General features: G+C 42.4%; 4 protein-coding genes across 10 annotated transcripts; 1 reads left to right on the forward strand and 3 right to left on the reverse strand.

Annotated features, from left to right (window-relative positions):
• Positions 1 to 274: 274 nt before the first annotated feature.
• CG13010 (uncharacterized protein) lies at positions 275 to 955 on the reverse strand. Its single transcript, NM_132917.2, has one exon. It carries the CDS (start codon positions 851 to 853, stop codon positions 449 to 451), a length of 405 nt encoding a protein of 134 aa, NP_573145.1. The 5' UTR covers positions 854 to 955; the 3' UTR covers positions 275 to 448.
• Positions 956 to 1,306: 351 nt separating this feature from the next.
• Positions 1,307 to 3,794, forward strand: sing (singles bar). Its single transcript, NM_132918.2, has 3 exons — positions 1,307 to 1,636; positions 1,780 to 1,920; positions 1,995 to 3,794. The coding sequence occupies exons 1-3, from the start codon at positions 1,325 to 1,327 to the stop codon at positions 2,070 to 2,072; spliced, it is 531 nt and encodes a 176-aa protein (NP_573146.1). The 5' UTR covers positions 1,307 to 1,324; the 3' UTR covers positions 2,073 to 3,794.
• Axs (Abnormal X segregation) lies at positions 2,099 to 5,905 on the reverse strand. The gene is made up of 8 exons (NM_057429.3): positions 5,432 to 5,905; positions 5,219 to 5,367; positions 5,037 to 5,143; positions 4,211 to 4,481; positions 3,920 to 4,132; positions 2,611 to 3,581; positions 2,374 to 2,550; positions 2,099 to 2,311 (listed from the first exon to the last, which is right to left on the reverse strand). Exons 1-8 carry the CDS (start codon positions 5,448 to 5,450, stop codon positions 2,278 to 2,280), a joined length of 1,941 nt encoding a protein of 646 aa, NP_476777.1. The 5' UTR covers positions 5,451 to 5,905; the 3' UTR covers positions 2,099 to 2,277.
• Positions 5,906 to 6,225: 320 nt separating this feature from the next.
• On the reverse strand, positions 6,226 to 17,183 carry Septin4 (Septin 4). Of its 7 annotated transcripts, none has more exons than NM_167530.2 (5): positions 17,128 to 17,183; positions 16,053 to 16,381; positions 8,320 to 8,779; positions 7,518 to 7,920; positions 6,226 to 7,421 (listed from the first exon to the last, which is right to left on the reverse strand). In NM_167530.2, the coding sequence occupies exons 2-5, from the start codon at positions 16,210 to 16,212 to the stop codon at positions 7,161 to 7,163; spliced, it is 1,284 nt and encodes a 427-aa protein (NP_728003.1). In that variant the 5' UTR covers positions 16,213 to 16,381; positions 17,128 to 17,183; the 3' UTR covers positions 6,226 to 7,160. The 7 variants fall into 7 exon arrangements, with proteins under 7 accessions (NP_728003.1, NP_728004.1, NP_728007.1 ...); NM_167531.2 differs by having other exon boundaries at positions 16,961 to 17,154; NM_167534.2 differs by having other exon boundaries at positions 16,053 to 16,429; positions 16,841 to 17,154.
• Between the last annotated feature and the right edge of the window lie 182 nt (positions 17,184 to 17,365).

The raw sequence follows: 17,365 nt of genomic DNA on the forward strand, positions 1-17,365 counted from the left end.
CATATAACTTGGCCATAACTTCCCTGATTTATTGACCAATTTAGTTGGCAACTTTATTTCAGTTTAGATTATTCATGTTTTGCAGGATTCCCCCAGTTTCATTATCTCATCTAAAAATTTATCTATTTTAAATGTACTGACAGTTTGACGAGATCTGGAAGCCTAACACGAATTTTTGAAAACTATTATTAAAATAAATTATTGTAGTTGAGAGAACGTTTTAAAATGCTATAATAGGTTGCCATAATTACCATATAGAAACTTAAGAACTTTTGGTGTTCCAAAGGTTCGAAATGGAACATTTTTATTTAACTAATATCTTGAAAGCGAAAAAAGCAAAAGATTTTTGATAAGTGTATAGGGGACTACTGCAAGCCAAATTTCGATGACCATCAACTCCTATTGAATATATGCATTGCAATTCGCTGCAATCCCGATCCTTGGCAGTCTAGAGCGACTCAATGCTGGACTTCTTGTTCTTGCTCATGCCAAAGTATCCCCACCAGGAGCGGCGCGACCTCGCCTCGTCGGCTGGAGCAGCACTGGTGGCCATCGAGGCGGTGGCGTTGCGCACAGCTCCTCGGGAGGCGGTCGCCAGAGGTTGCTCCGCATTATCCTCATTGCTGCTGACACTGGACTCAGGAGGATTGGCAGCGGTGGTACTACGGCGACCGGCGGACTTGCCGGATTTAGCCGACTTCGCTGACTTCGCTGACTTGGCGGACTTGACGGTGTCCATGGAGACCTGGGTCACATTGGCCAGGCTGGGCAGTGGGGTGACGCCTCCATCGCGGGTGCGACGCTGCCGGCGATCGCCTCCACCGAAGAGCTTACTCAAATACGGCATGCACATCCTGGCAGTGGTTCACGTTCGCGTGAGCTCGAAATTTGGGGAATTATGCTTAACGTTTTTTTTTTTTGGAACGATTCGAATTGGCGACTAGAATTTGGATGGCATCGAAAATCAAACTGAACGTAGGATAGCAAACACTTGGGTAAATGGATCAAATTAAAAGGTGAAAAGGTTGATATCCAAGTTGTATCAATATTTTAACATATATATCATGTAGTTTCAGAGAAATTAAATCGGATATTTAAGGAAGATACCTTCCGCATAGACAAATCCTCGCCCATTGTGAATTGCTGTTCTAAATTTAGCTGGAGATTGGGGTGGATTTGTTGCCACGTCGCTGGAAATGCAAGGAAATGCACCACTTGGGGTCCATGTGTATCGGCAGCTATTTATAGAACCTGGTTGGCTGGCACTACGACAACATACAACAAAGCGGAGTCGCTGCATCGCCGGATCAGTTGCAATCAGACCATGGCCTCGTTTGGAGTTCGAGGAATGGGCCAGCCGCTGGGCATTCGGATATGCTGTTGTCGCGTCTGCACCTGCATCAATTTCGGGTTCGTTCTGTCGCGGATCGGCCTCCTGAAGCTGATGCAACTGGGCCTGGCCATGCTCTGCGAGGGACTGCTCATCCGCTACGGCGTACCATACGCCGATTCCATTGGCCAGGCGCTAACCAGCTTCCTGGCCACAACCGGCCACTGCTTCACCACCACTGGCATCCTGCTACTGTGCTACGCCTTCTCCGACAAATCCTACAGTCTCATTCGGCAGTCACTATTCGTAGGTTGACTTGGAGCGCTTTTCCAAGTGAAGAATAGATTCTCTACTAACTTGCTCGAACACAAAATTCAATTCAAATTGAAGGATGCATTTTAATTTTAATTTTTTCTGATCTAACGATATGGTGATTGCTCTTATTCCAGGAGACCTTGTTCAATGGCCTCGCCAGCTGCATGTACTTCAGCTCATCCAGTTACATGGGTTTCGCCTGCGTGGTATGGCTACATCCGCAGTTCCTGGTGCGACCCGGATTCTGGGCATATCCGGCCATGACAGCCTGCTATGTAAGTACTGCTGATTTAAATAAAAAATATGCCTATATTTAACCAAAAATCCCTTTAAACTCCTTAACTTTCAGTACATGGGCTATGCAGCGGGAATATTGCATGCCCTGGATGCCTACTTGGCGTTCCGGCACTTCCGAGGCGCACGCTAATCCCGGCCAGACAAAAGCAGTATCTTAAGTACTCTGTGGACATATTTATATGAGTTTTAGGTTTAAGGCACCTTACTTCCGTTGGTCTCGAACATTCGCGGTAAACGCGATTAGTCGTATGTTTATAAATAATAACATTTAAAATGGACTGGTTTCATTAGCACCAAAAGGAGTGGAGTGGGAGATCCGGCGATCTTGTGGCCCATCAGGCCATCTTGTTGGCCTCCGCCTTGAATTTTCTGCAAGTACATAGTTCGTTAGATGTTTTATTGTTTCTCCATTGAATTCGTTTTACACCCACTTGAGTTGCTTGAGAGCCTGGCTGGTCTCGAAGTCCGCCTTTAGCAGTCCGATGCGCACCCAGCGCGGCCTTTCGTGAATAACCTTGTGGATGAGAAACTTCAGGCCCAGCAGCAAGTGTTCGAAGATTACGAACGAAAGATCCGGCACCGATGGCAGCCAGTGAGAGAAGAAGTCCCTGATGGATTAAAAAAAGGATGATTATCAGTAAGAAAGTCAGAAAAAGGCCAAAACTCACTTGACATTCGGCTGAAGGAAGAGCAGACCGCAGTTGCTAAGCAACGACATCACTGAGAGCAGCTCGAAGGCCAGCTGCCAGGCGCCGATGTTCTTGGCGCGCCTTGCAAATGGTCGCTTAAAGATGTTGCACAGCTTCCACATATCAATGTGCACCGCAAAGACGTTGTTCAGCAGAGCTCCAATGGCGGCAAATGGGGCAACGGCGGCAAACAGGACCACGAATCCAAACTGGATGCATACCTGCAGGTAGTCCTCGTACGTGGAATGATATTCATCTAGTCCGGATTCGTAGAACGATTGCTCGTAGCGCGGCAGATCACTGATGGATCGCAGCTTCTCCTCGGCCACCTCGCGATGACGGAACTCGGCGTACTTCTGGCGCAGCACCGCCAGCAGCGGTATACCAATCTCCTGGGCGATGCACAGCAGCTGGAAGACCAGCAGTTGCATCATCAACTGGTACTTCAGCTGGCGCAGATCGTGCAGCACGAAGGCAATATAGAACTGCGAGAAGAAGTTATTCACGATCTCGAAGAGCATCAGCTTATTGACCCGATGACGATCGTACTGCGATCGAGTTCGATGGTTCTCCAGGTTGGTGAGGAATGTGGCCAGCTTTTCGTATGCCCACGAAAAGATCGCAATCAGCACCGACTGCACAATAACCGGCACGTACAGCAGCCAGGAGTCTGGTCCGAAATCCGCCAGCACCTCGGCTTCGATCTGAAACTGGTAGAGGGCAAACCAGCCGGCGGCAACCACACAGCCCAGCACCACCGGATACGAGATGCAGTACATCTGCAGGTATGTGTACCGCATCGGATAGTGGAGTGTCATCTTGCCGGTGATGGGGTCCGGTTTCAATTGGCCCGTATATGCGGATCGCGGCTTGTCCAGGCTGCTCATCTCAATGGTGCCCCATCGATACGAGTAGCCGGCACACTTACGCTTCCACAACTCCAGGAAAATCTAAAAATATAGGAATATGTTAATATAAAATCGATTGGAAGACCAAAACCATAACGTTTTATGCCAGCTCTAGTGTATTTAATCTTTAGTTAACTGTTTTTTGTGGCAATGATTTAGTCGGTGTATAGATATATTTAAACTATTCAAACTTGAAAATTGGTAAAACTGCAAGATCAAAATACATACATGCTAGCTATTTTTACTATAGCACTTAAAAGTTTCCAACTTAAGAGCACTTAAGTGATGCTATACTTAGATTTATAAGCTGTAAAAGCAATTTATTTTTATTGTGCAAAGGTTTACTTTGTTTCGCCTTGAAAATTAACAATTTAACTCACCGTGGTCCAAACAACGTAGAAACTGCAGACCAGCGAGATGTTCAGATCGAATACATATTGGAGTATACCAAAAAGGGAGGGAAAGATCAGTGCCTTCGTGTAGAACTCGATGAAGCCGAAATAAAGACCTATACTGGAACCAAAGTAGTTCCGGATGTCCTCGATGGGCAGCTTGGTGCGTTTCAGGTTCCAGTTGAAGCGTTCGAGATACAGCTAAGTGTATAGATTGATGCATTGCATAACATTAGACAATCTATCCATGTATATAATTAGGATATATTTATAACTTACGATATCGTGGAGGGGAAACATATCCTCTATGTAGCCCTTTTGCACGTAGGACTTAATGCCGTCCTGGATTACGTCCTTGATGAGAACAGGTATCTCGCAGTAGCGCAGGATCTGCTCTTTGCCCATCCCGGGCAGTAGAAAGTCCGAGATGCAGCCGTGATTGAACTTTTGCATGCTGTGCGTGGTGGTCATCTTCTCCAGCTCGGCGGCATCGGCCAAACGGAGCAGAGTATCCACGCTGGCCGATAGGTAGAGATACTTTTCGGTTTTCCTGTACGAAATTTAATTGGATTAGTTGCTTGCCAATCTGGAGGAGTGCTTAACCAGGCACTTTCGTAAACAAATAGTTAAATCGATTTTCATTTCTAAACAAATTGGAGATCAAAAGATCTGGTTTTTGTATTATAAACAATGCACTTGTTGTTTGCTAATTTAAAATGATTTACTGATGTGTCCTAAATCCTAATTGTTTTTCATTGAAAGTTTGCTATAATTTTATAGGAACAGCCATTAATGTAACATCTGTGAAGATTTTTAAACTATATTTTCTACATTTTCTCGTTGAATAATTTATGTAATTCATTCAAGTTTTCTTTTGTTACTATTGATTATGTAAAATCATTTTTGTTTTTGCGTATGAGTTAATAATATAGACTTTATAATACTACAGCATTAATATTTTCTGTAAATTTATATTCTAATGCGTTATATAAATGATTTTCCATGGCTTAAATATTTAAATTTTCTTAGTACTTCTTAGTAGTTTTCAAGCACACAACTTGTATGATTTGCTGTTCTTTATGTATCTAACGCAATCCCATCTTACCCTACGATCTCCAGCGTGGTCTGGATGCCAAACTCCTGAATGATCTTCTCCACATCCTGACAGTGTCTTAGCTTGGCCTTCTCCGTAAAGATGATGACGATGTGCGTCTGTTGTTGGCGATAGATGAAGATCTGTCGTAAATAAACCATGCGCAGCACCTCATGAAATGCAAAATAACTGACCTTGTCGAAGGGTTCCGTATCTGCGCCCAATCCCTCCACCCCATCGTTGGAATCCAAGGTCCGCTGGCGCTGCAGTGCCTCCAATTTTAGGCTACGCTGCCGGCGGAACAGCTGATTCTCGATGATGTTCCGTGTGCGTGGTCCTGGACCTGGAGTTTTATTCGATTTTAATGGGTCTGTGGCATTAAGTGCCAGCTCACTGGGTGCACTTACTCTTGGCATCTTCGGACATCGTTTACGGGTGACGACGAGTGGCGTCGCTGAACTAATAACAAAATATAACAATCACATCCACATCCGAATATGATATTGCAGAATTCTCTCAGTTTCGTTTATTTTGTTTTTGCTTTTCTTCTCCGCTCGCATGAGTAAGTGCTTGCTATCTCGCTCGCACTTGCGGTGTGCGTGTGTGTGCTAATTGCGTGTATGAGTGTATCTTGGCCCGCGCCAATGCCAAAATACTGAATTTTTAATAATAATGCCAAAATATTCAGTTCTTGCCGGTTCAAATCCAATTGTTTTTGTTGCTGTCCCAGCTGCGTGGCGCGTGACGTCATCGCTGCCATGTTATCGAAACGATTCGCCTCTCTGTCACAACAACAGCAACAACTACAAAAATAAATCATATATGTCACAATTAATTTGGTTTTAATTTGTTTAAATTAACTAGAATCTCCTCTTCTTTCCCGCCCTTCGGCATTGCAACAAATCAAGCACTTATCGATAACCGTGTGCAAATCAGCCAGTGATGCGCAACTGTTGCACTCGTTGACTGGCAGTCACGGCAAGCAGTTGGCAAGCAGTGTCAGAAATAAGCAGTTCAAAGCGGGATACACGGGCCGTTTTCAAAATTTAAAATCATAGACTGCTAAATTAGTTGTTGGTTTCCATTAATTCACTTAGCCGCTTTTAATTCAAAGCATTCGAGTAGTTTCCTTAAAAGGAAAACCAATCTGCAAATTTAAAAAGAGTTCTCCAAGGCAATGTCGTTTGTAAATGCACCATTTAAATTGTTTTTATCTTTATTTGAAATCGATTTTTAGCAATCGCTATGTTTATATATAATTTTTCGACTATAATTTCATTTAAATATTATGGTTGTTGCGTGAAGGCTTAATCGATTAATTTAAAATAAATTCATTAACAATTCGTTTCAACAAAATAGGTTTTGTTCATAGATACATATATCTGATAATACGTAATTAGCATAAATAATTGGAACTTGCTGAAAGTCGATTCATGGAAATTCAGTGCCAAAACCTCCAGCGGTTTGTCCTATATCATCCGATCTGATATATTCTTACAATATAAATGGTATAAGTTCTTTACACATAAATAAAGCAAACTTGCTTATAACTCACCTATTCTCAAGTTTTGCTCTTTAAAACCAAAACAAAAGGAAATCAAATATATCAAAATTATACTTGTACAATAAATTAAAACATTTTTGGGATCTGTCTATGTCTTTCCGTTTATCGTTATCGGTACTTCTATGTGCCTCTGTGGTTTCTTGATCTTTTCCATTAACAATTTACTTGCGTTAAGTTTTTGAAACTCCCTAAACTTTGGTATAATATCGTTATCGTGTTGATCAATATCTAATGTCTCGAGATAGACGTGTTCTATTTAATCGTTAGTTCTTAACGAAATCGTTACTTTAGCTACAAAATTGAAAAAGGCTGTGTGATGTCTGAAGTTTTTGGTTCGTCGGATTCTTTGTGCTTTTTGGGGGGGGAGAGTCGTTGTCTTAATCAGTTTTGTTTTTGTTTGAATTTAATTGGGTGTCTTTGTTTTTGTTTTTAAAAAGTCTGTGCTAGCTTATAAACAAAGTCGATTTGGTTGCAGCTGCTCCAGGATTTCTCTGGGTCACCATATAAGTCCTATATAGTAGGTAGATGCATATATGGCGGTGCAAAATTGAACACGTTCCCATTTCCGTTCCCTAGACGTCGATCACGCTGTCATTCTTCTTCATCTCCATGAGATGGGTCTGCTTGAGCTTCTCCTGCATCTGGGTGAGCATGTCCTGCATCCTCCTTATCTCCTCGTCCTTTTGCAGGAGCAGCCTGTCCGTCTCCGAGATGGCCGCGTCGAATCCATTGGTCGAGCTAATCGAGTCCCGCTTCAACTTGCCGCGCTCACGCAGCGCGTGCTGCGAAATCTGCGAGATGCACTGCGCCCGGAAGTTCTCGTAGTGCACGTCCTGAAACATTTCAAGAGTATATGTATTAGTAATGCTCAAAGATAAGGCGGCATTTTTTTTTTCGCTCTAAAAGTAGTATAAAATAGTATCACCCACCTGCGTGGTGTCCTTGAGGTCCTGCATGTGCGTGGATATCAAGAAGGTGCGCAGCTTGATGAAGTCGCTGTGCTCCGGATCCTCCACGTTTACCACGCCCCACGGATACTGGCGCCCTCGGACCTTCTTGCCGGCCACCTCCAGAATGGTGTTGCTGCCGACGACGGCGAACGGAATGGAGGCCTTCAGTTCGCGGTCCTGCTGCTTGAAGTCGTCGTCCTCGTCGGAGTCGCATTCGGGGAACTGATACAGCTGGATGTGGTTGTCCTCCAGGTCCTGCAGGATGCGCTCCTTCAGCTTGCGCACCTCCTGCTTGTTGAGGCAATCGGCCTTGCCGATCACCAGCACGATGTTCACCTTGCGGTGCAGCCGCCGTATCAAATCGAGGTCCATCTGTCGCAGGCTGAAAATAGGATTGAAGTTAACATCACTATATTCCATATTTCTACAATAATATCAAAAATATGTAAAGTACTTTTCGCTATCCAGAAACCCAAGAACGCACAAAATTTGTCATGAAACATTCCACAATAATCAAGAATCATCGTATATAATATACGTAACATAATAATTGTTACGCATGAAAAATTGCTCAAAGTGGATTTCGCATTATCGTGGCATTTACTAAACAAACAAAAAAATTAATATATAAATAAAACAACATGAAACGCTAATATTAAAACTCTATATGTAATGAATTCTAGTCTAATAAATAAATATGTAAGCATTTCTTCAAGCCTCATGTAATCCATATATTAAATTTTTTAGCATAATTAACAATGAAAATTATTTAGGATCCTACCTGTGGCCCCATGGCGGCACGAAGTAGAGGCAGCAGTGCACCCGATTGTCCTGGATGTTGCGGCGATTCAGGCCGCTCTCGTCGGTGAAGTACTGGCGGAACTGCTCGTCGATGTACTGGGTGCAGACGCGCCAGCTGTCCTCACAGTTGATGGCATCCCCGAATCCCGGGGTGTCCACCACCGTCAGCCGGAGCCGGACGCCCCGCTCCTCGATGTCCATCGTCTTCTTCTCCACCTTCGTCGTCTTCTCGATGCGCTCCTCCACATTGGGCATCTGCCGGTTCTTGTAGAGATCGCCCAGAAAGAGACTGTTGATCAGCGTGGACTTGCCCAGTCCGGACTCGCCGACCACCATGAGGGTGAACTCGAAGCCCCGCTTCACCGACTTCCGGTGCACTTGCTCTGGAAGCGTGGCAAAGCCTATGTAATCGCGATCCTTGTCGAACGACGGCGTTTTAGCTATAAGAAAATATTAGTAGAGTTATTAATTATAGTTAATTATAGTAAAAGACTTTAAAGTAAAGGTTCGAAGGATGAAAATACTATGATTGAATGCCTTGAAAAACTGATAATATATCAGATGGTATAGATGCATCTTTAAATCAAACCAAGTGCTCGGTCACCGATTTATTCTTCGAGTGTTTAATTGAGGAGTGAGAACTCAAAACGGGCTAATCGACTGAAGGACCTTGCACTTGGGTCTTGAATCTCGGCTCTTGAGCGACTTCATCGCCGTCTCATTAGGCAAATGAAATGTTGGCAATGACTGTCGAGTGAAGGGCTGACAGCTTTTGCGATGCGGGGGAAGAAGCCCATGCATTCCATCTGTGCCCCTTGGATGCTCCTTACACATGTTTCTGCTGCTGGTGTGTGTCCTGGTCCTTTGGTCCTTGTAACTCCCTCCGCCTCCTGCCGCCTGTGCCGCCCTTTCCCGCCGACTTTCGTGTGTATACGGAACGCCTACTTAAAACGTAATTGGCCCAAGCCTTCGCCACTTTTTCTGCCTTCCGGGTTTTCACTTTATTTTCCTGCTTATCAGCAAATTTGCCACATAGTTGGATTTGTTTGCTTGTTTAAGCGTTGATTATTTTTGGTTTGATATTCGTTCGTAGTGAGAGTCAGTAGTTGTTTGTTGTTTGGTCGTTGAAAAAATAAATCCCCGAGTTTGATGAACACTTTATTGTATTGTGGTGGAGCTGCAACTGGCGAGCGAACTGCCCTAAAACCATCCAAATTTAATGGTATCTCTTACACACACACTCTCTCTCTCTCTCTCTCTCTCTCTCTGTTGCTTGCTCTCCTTAGCGCCCTTCGGCCACACGCCCTCACTCTCCGCCCACCGCCCACTATCCGGTTCCAAGGATGTTACGTTAAGTGGCAACACCGAAATGCAACTTTCACCCGTACTATCACCCCCATCTAGTCGCGTTCTCTCGGCGCGTGCGCTCAAGGACCTGGCTCAAACTAACGGAAGCCCGGAAAAAAGTGGGCCAGATGTTACGGGACCCTTTTTGGCCGTAAGTGATGGAATAACGGGCGCTCAGCGGGGCTGCCAGATAGTTGCGAAATTGGTTTATCCCATGAAATTCAAAAACTTTTGATCATACAAATAAATGGTTTTATATTCCATATTTTAATCTTAGGAAAGGCCTTCTCAATTAAAACACTAGTTAATGTGACAGAATTGGAACCATATTAACTTGATAATTCTTGTCGAATTCCTTTTTTTTTAAATTGCAATGCCCCAGTCAGAGTTTCTTCTCAGGTTACTTGCATTTGTTTACAAACCGTTTTGTATTCACACCCCGTGACAGTCTGGGTACTTCCCCTTCCACGCTTCCTGCGATATGGTAGCACTGGTTGCGGGCCCACCCCCGCGGATTGGTAAAGCACTCACCCCCTGATTTCCCAAGTTACCGTATTCCTGAGTTCCTAAGGGTGTCACTCAGCGGGGAGACAGTCAGTTCATTGTTCCCGCTCACGTTTCGCATTAAATCGAGTTTGAAAAGCGCTCAGCTGGCAAGGCCAAGGGATATGGAATAAGGACTCTTCTGCAGGGTGACACAGTGCAACTCGAGTACAAACCCTCTTCCTGAAGTGTCCAAACCTTAAAACGGCCTAATGACACTGGCCAAAGGAAATGTGGACTCAGTTTTCAGTTTTGGCAACTAAGATTAAGCAAAAAAACTATAGATGTTGCCATAAAGAAAGTATTTCAATAAATTTGCTGAAATACAGAAAATTTATGGTCCGTGAGATTGCAATGCATATATATTAAATAATTATTTATTAAAAAAAAAGTTTGGGAGATATTTGCTTAATTTATGTGTTACTCAAAAGATTAAAGCATAGATGTTATGCACCCTCGTCACGCTACCAAATCGGGATATATCAGTTGGAAAATACCTCTTTTTACCTCCCCCCCCCACAAAACTCATCGCATGATCATCGCAGTATGTCTCGAAATATTTTGTGGAAACTTTGTTCAATTGTTGCGAATCGCGTGCAAACATGGAATGGACTAAGATATTTGTTTGGGACTTAGGGCCCAGATACAGTTATCTCCACAGATATCTTTATATCTTTTGCATATCTTCATCTGTCGGATAAATGTGCGAAATCGGACCGAGACCGCAAGGAAGGCTAATGAGCACAATGACTTGGCCCGGCTGAAAGATTGGCTTGTGTAAACAAGAAGGGGCAGGGGCAAGCGGGATTCTAAAGGGTGAGATGCAAAATGCACTGAGCGAAATTTAATTGAATCCCAAATATAGACATTTTTTTTGAATTTTATTAGAATGCTTGCCAAATGTTTGATGTATAAAAATATATATATATAACACTCGTAATTAATAGTATAATAATAGTATTTACAAATGTGATGTGTAAAATGCAAGCCAAATTGAGGAAAAGTAGAGTTCTTTCAACTTTTGGCTCTTCTCCTTCACTTGCTTTATCTTTTCCATCATCAGTTGAGATGTGAAAACGCCCACAGACAGCACCCACAACCCGTATGTGTAATACCCCCACCACCCAGCTATCTCCATTTCCCATTTTCCTTTTTCCCATTTTCCAGACCCACCCACACTCGTCTTCCGACAAAATCTGAGCTCTCTATTCCGTAAATCTGATAGCTGCCTCCTCTGTCCAATATTTCTTACTGTGCCCGAAGATCTCGATCTCAATCGCCGCTGCTTATTGTCGTTTGTTTATCCCAAAGAGCTTTTCTGTGGGCGTTGCAGTTTTCATCTTTCCCCACCCACTTTCCCCCCGCGTTCAGCCCCACTGCGATGTGGTTCATTGACTAGACTTGTCGCTGTCATTATTGCTGGGTCGTCTGTCGCTAAATGTACTACACTCAAAAAATATAAATAAATAAAAAGAGGCATCTCTGGCAGAATTCCCTTCCATTCCGTTGTTAACCCGAGTGGCAGTTGCAATGCCCATGGGAATTATTAGATAGGTTGTTGGGTGTCAAACACTTGAGCATTTCAACGTTTGATCGGAATCGCTGGCAAATGGCCTGGGAAATGATTTTCCCTATTTTCCACTCGACACACTCGATCTTGATCGGCATTATGACAGACCATTTAACACTTGGCGACACATCAATTTCAATCTCGGTCGCTCATTCATTCGACCCCCCCCCCCCTTCACCGACCCGTCTCGATTTCATTTCAATTAAGTTCAATTCGAGTTATGCGGCAAAATGCAGCTCATTTTTTGTATGTTCTTAAGTGCGCTTTTTTACCCTATGCCAAATAGGATTAAGTACTTTTTTAGGCGGGGTTCTCAACTCAAATGGTAAAGACACTTGTTACAATAAAAAAGATCTATGAATAATTGTTATATGTATATACATATAAACATTTATATATGTATATATATATATACGTATATATTATATTGTATCACTACAATATCATTTAGACTGGAATTTATAGTAGAGTATCGGCGATTTCGGTGCCCTGCAATCTTGTTATATTTTCTTGGAGCCCTACGCATCTTGTTCCTCCTCTTTCTGGAGTTCGAGTGGCTCGTTAAACGCACGAGTGCCCAGACGAAGAAATGGGAATCTGGAGGCGGAGACTTGGGGGACCTGGGGGACTTCTGGGTCTTTGGGGGCTTGGAGTGACTCTCGCTCGATGCAGCCATCGAACGTGCATCGGCATTGGGTTTCTTTGCCGCTCACTTTTCAGCCATTTTCACAGACCAGAATCACAGGCATTTGGTTGGGCAAACAAAGGCAAGCGGACAGGAGCCATAGTGGCAGTGGTTCCAATATGACCAATATCTATAGCCAAGCTTCTTACCTAATCGAAAATATCTTACACTTTCGTTGAGATATTTAAAAATCACTGTTTAGAGCATCTAATTTATATTAGTAACGCCTGAAACTGTTTGCATATTCTTTCCCACCCTATCAACTCCCTGGATCGTCTTGGCCAGGCTCCACTGTACGCCTGTCCACACATCCAAGGGCATTCGTTGGTGCCGTGTTGCACTGTTCCATAAATAGCCGCATCTCTGCTCTTGACACGCTGAAAACTTTTGAAAACAATTGACGGCATTTGAAGTAGCTGGCCAGGTTTACCGCCTCCCATTCCACATCCATTTCCCCACCACCCTTGTCTACCCCTGCCCCAAAACAACTTTTCACAGGGCATCTTCAAGGGAATTTCACGCATCCAAAGAAGCATTTTCCATTCGTTACGATTTCGAACTTCTTCGGTTTCCACACACAGAAAATTGTTTATCTTTAAACCCGATCCAAAATTCAGAAAATAGCCATACAAATTCGTATCTTTACAGGGGTAAATAAGAACCAATGGGGAATCAAAAGTATTATCAATTCAGATTTCAACATATACACATCCATCTGTTTTTGATCGTTTAATCGATCAGATTTTCAAAATCTGTAAATTTAGCTTTACACAACTTGCATTCGATTAGGCAGACTAGACAAGATGTTTTAAATAACTACATATGTGTATATGTTATTATTACTTCAACCGCAATTGTTGTTAGTCGATGTCAGTCTAAAACTTTGATCTCTGAAATTGATCTGACATCCCAACACTTCTCTGCTGATATGTAGGCCCAAATGCACCCTGTCTAGATTTACGCATTCTATTAATAATACATGCATAGCCGAAAACATCAGACACTTAACCCCTTTTCAGTAAATGGGGAATTTGACAGCTTTATGCACTGATTTCCCTAATTGCCATGAAAATTCCACTCCCACTGTGCACTGCGCACAGACGAGGTCAGAAAAGTAGAGTCGGTATTGCTGAGAAGTGAATAGTAATCAAAAACTTCAGTGCAAATAAAAGATAAACCAAAACCATTATACATTCATTTGAATTCTACTACTTGACTACTTGCTACTTTCTTGACCGCTGCTGTACAACTGCACATAAACGCCCCCACATCATGCGAACAATGAGTGAGAGAAAACATATAGTAGAACATATCGCTGACATCGGGCAAAGGGAACGACAACCACAATTGCGGTAGATATGTATGTATGTACATAGATGTGTATTCATTTGCCATAACAATGAAGTTGGCTCCTAATGAGTTTTTAAACGCTAGGCTGCGGCATTTTTAATTGGAACTAACCAACGAAAGCCTTCCATAATAAAAATTGGAACTGCAACTTGGAAAACTTGGAATGCGAAAGGAATGCACCATGGAAATAGCAAATGGAAATGGAAATGGATGACTAAACTTAGACAATCGATGAGCGTGATTTTTCCCAATGCAACTAATTGAACGCCATTTGGGGAGAGTTGACTGACTTAACACTGTATTTGATTGTATCCATTATATATCCATAATATGCCAATATTTTCAAACTGGCTTACTTGCTATAATTGGCTAGTAAACACTGTATAATCCACTAACAAAATAAAACACCAGTTGAGGTGAGCTCAGTGAAAATTTATAAATATTGCGTTTATCTTATCACGTTTTATTCTAGATGTCTGTATGTAAACATGTGTTTGCTAGTCATTGCTAGCTGAATGAAGTGAGAAAAACTATTGCTCACCAAATTGTGAATCGATTAATAAATGCATATAAAAATATTACACTCCATATGAACCGGCTGGGAATATATTCCAATTGAATTTAATGGATATTAACAAATCTTACTGAGTCATAAATGTCTTAGAACATAAGTGATTAATAATATAATAATAAGTATGATGATAACATCTTGGGATCAATGTAATCTTTTACTTTAAGACGTTACTGTGTTCTTTTAATTTTAATCAAAAATATGACCATTGAGAAGTTATTGAGATAGACATCAAATACAATTGAAAAGCTTATAATTGACCTCGTTTTCTTGCGGTGTAGCATAGTAAACATAGATTCCAATAGGTCGTTCGGCCAAGTTAGGAGGGCCGTAGCCCGATATCGGCGACACAAATGTTCATCGGCCACTAACGACATGTCAACCAGGAGAACCGTTAGCTGCGGTCACGTTGCCCACCGAAGTAACCAAGTTACCAAGTTAAGGCCAATGCCAAGTAGCCAAATGGCCAAGACCAAAGAGCCAAAGACCCAAGGCCCAGACCGATCTGCAATTGGGATTGTGCTGGGTGGTTTTGGGTGCGGCCACACTACACAAGCTGAGAAGTAGGAACAAAATAGAAAACATGGGGCAAAAAAAAAAAAAAAAATAATAATAAAATAAAAACACAGTCTACGCCTACCAAATACGGCAGTCGCAACCAACAACCAACTCAGTCCAAACTCCCCAGTCGAAAAGCCAAGAAAAAGTTGATGAAAAAAATCCAAGGCGAAAGCGAAGCCAAAACAAAGTGAAGTGGGCAAAAAGGAAAGGAAGCCGCCGCCGTCGACTTTCCTCCAAAACCGAAACCAAAACCATCGGAAAATACATACAGTATGTACATATATACATACATATATATTTGTACATATACATACGTAGTTACGGTGGCCAGTCAATTTTCTTGTCGGCGGAAAAGCAGCGAAGTGGGCCCCACGTAATGGGGCAGCCTATCGAGATCCCATATTCCAGATCCCAGTTACCAGATACCGAATGCCAAATACCAGATAAGATCGATCCAGCCAAATGCAATTGGCCCGTGGAAAAAAGGGAACCCAAATGCACTGTAAGCCAAGATGTGGAGTTGTGCCTAAATGTTAATATTATAATATTCCTAACATTCTTTAAACTAATGTCATTCGGTTAACTGGGCCTGTAGCTAATCAACCGCTTATCTTTAAAGGTCGTTCTCGTTATCAATTTGGTATGATAACTTGAGCCATGTTATGATGTAGGCTTCGTTTAGCTATGCATCATAGATATGAGTTACTAAGAAATTAATTAATAATTCCAAATAAAAGCTTAACCGAGCGAAAATGGTGGTGATCTGTTTTATCTTTCGTTGATTGATGATTTCGAAAATCTCACAAACATTACATCATTTCATTACGTTCATATTTCCAGGAATTTTACTGTGTTCAGTATTGTCTTTTTTCAGTCAAATTATGAGAATACCAGAGTTTTCTGGGAATGCGTTTTACGCATTAGAAGTAAGTAGTGCCAATACCAATACAATACAATACAACGGTGAACCCCTTTGTAAACTGCTTCATCAACCCCTTGATGTTTTCGTCTGCTTCTTTTCTGATTTTTTTTTTTTTTTTTTTTTTTACAAATTTGTGTGCAGCATGGAAAGAGGCTTTTACTTACGTTTGGGGTAAATGGGTGGTCGGCATTTAACCGCCTCAATGCCACTGCTGCTGCTGCCGTTCATCGTGCTTATGACGCTGGCCACGCCCCCCGCCGCTGTAGCGCCCATCGTGGGCGGTTGGCTGAGCGGGAGTGGCGGGGGCGGCGGCTGATGCTTCATGGTCGCCGAGGGGGGCACATTGCCGCCGCCGAAGAGGCGACGCTGCGGTAGAAACGCCGTTTTGCCGCTTGTGTTGCAAGTTGCAGGTTGCACAATCCGGTGTTGTTTTATGTTTTTGTTGTTACTGCTGCACGTTGCCAGCTGCTAGTGCTGCCACATTAAATTGACACTAAAAGTTAATATAAAATGGGCAACTAATTTATAACATAGGTAAGTACTGAAAATATATATATTTAGTTTTATTAGCGCATATTAATCGGTTATAGTTGCGATTTTTGGGGGGATTAACTCCCACACTTTAATTACTGTTTCATATTTTTGTTTAATTGTGTTCTATATATTTTTAAACCTCACATTTCATTTGCGTGCAAGTTTGTTGTTCACTAAGGGTTAAGCTTAACAGTAACTTACGTACACATGCTTATCTAGTGCTTATCTCACTCGATGAGGTGCGAGCGGGAGGGAGGGTGGTTGGGAGGCAGGCAGGGTGGGCAGTGCGAAAGAGAGCTACTAACTGCAATATTGACTTTTTAGGGTTTCTGCACACACATATGCATAATATCAAATGCATTTGCGATTGAAAACTGCATAGTCAATGGGTGGAAAACTAACGGTGCAGCTGCTTCACCTTGACCTACACGACCACAAGTAACAGTGAGATGCACAATACACTCACACACACACACACAGCGCCAAATCACCGCTCTTACACACACGAAAAATAATAATAAAAAAAAGGCTCACGCACTTTGTTATTAACTATTTCCGTTGTTTTGGTTTCCTCTTTTTTTTTTGTGGCAAAACGGTATGAAATTTCACCGAAAAAAAAATTGTCGCGGGAAATATTCCAAACTTCTAAGGGAATATTATTTACAATAACAAATATGGTTTTCTGAGCGGAGTTTTGAAACATACACTTTCCGCGCGCTTTTACTGATGCTTCTTCACCGCCGTCGCGTCGAGATCTGATTGCAATTTAGCTCTGCTCTGCTTTTCCATTTCCAAAAACATTCGAACCGAAAATACCAGCAAAAATACCGAACAAATAATACTGCTGGATGAAAGGGTCTTACTTTGCGCCATTTCACTTCAACAACTTTATTCAAACTTGAGCCTCTAAAAGTACATTTGAACAAGAATAAAATTTGTTAAA

This window comes from Drosophila melanogaster, chromosome X, assembly GCF_000001215.4.
Source record: "Drosophila melanogaster chromosome X".
NCBI lineage: Eukaryota > Metazoa > Arthropoda > Insecta > Diptera > Drosophilidae > Drosophila > Drosophila melanogaster.

What these genes read in the sequence shown, in the direction of transcription:
- Axs (NM_057429.3), bottom strand. An exon ending in ATACGGAACCCTTCGACAAG is followed by an intron (nt 5,144 to 5,218) that starts GTCAGTTATTTT and finishes CGCCAACAACAG; the next exon opens with ACGCACATCGTCATCATCTT. An exon ending in TGTTTCCCCTCCACGATATC is followed by an intron (nt 4,133 to 4,210) that starts GTAAGTTATAAA and finishes CTATACACTTAG; the next exon opens with CTGTATCTCGAACGCTTCAA.
- Septin4 (NM_167530.2), bottom strand. Translation starts at nt 16,212, where the DNA reads ATGAAGCATCAGCCGCCGCCCCCGCCACTCCCGCTCAGCCAACCGCCC. An exon ending in GTGCCGCCATGGGGCCACAG is followed by an intron (nt 7,921 to 8,319) that starts GTAGGATCCTAA and finishes TCCTATTTTCAG; the next exon opens with CCTGCGACAGATGGACCTCG. An exon ending in ACCTCAAGGACACCACGCAG is followed by an intron (nt 7,422 to 7,517) that starts GTGGGTGATACT and finishes GAAATGTTTCAG; the next exon opens with GACGTGCACTACGAGAACTT.
- sing (NM_132918.2), top strand. Translation starts at nt 1,325, where the DNA reads ATGGCCTCGTTTGGAGTTCGAGGAATGGGCCAGCCGCTGGGCATTCGG. An exon ending in TCATTCGGCAGTCACTATTC is followed by an intron (nt 1,637 to 1,779) that starts GTAGGTTGACTT and finishes CTCTTATTCCAG; the next exon opens with GAGACCTTGTTCAATGGCCT. An exon ending in CGGCCATGACAGCCTGCTAT is followed by an intron (nt 1,921 to 1,994) that starts GTAAGTACTGCT and finishes CTTAACTTTCAG; the next exon opens with TACATGGGCTATGCAGCGGG.
- CG13010 (NM_132917.2), bottom strand. Translation starts at nt 853, where the DNA reads ATGTGCATGCCGTATTTGAGTAAGCTCTTCGGTGGAGGCGATCGCCGG.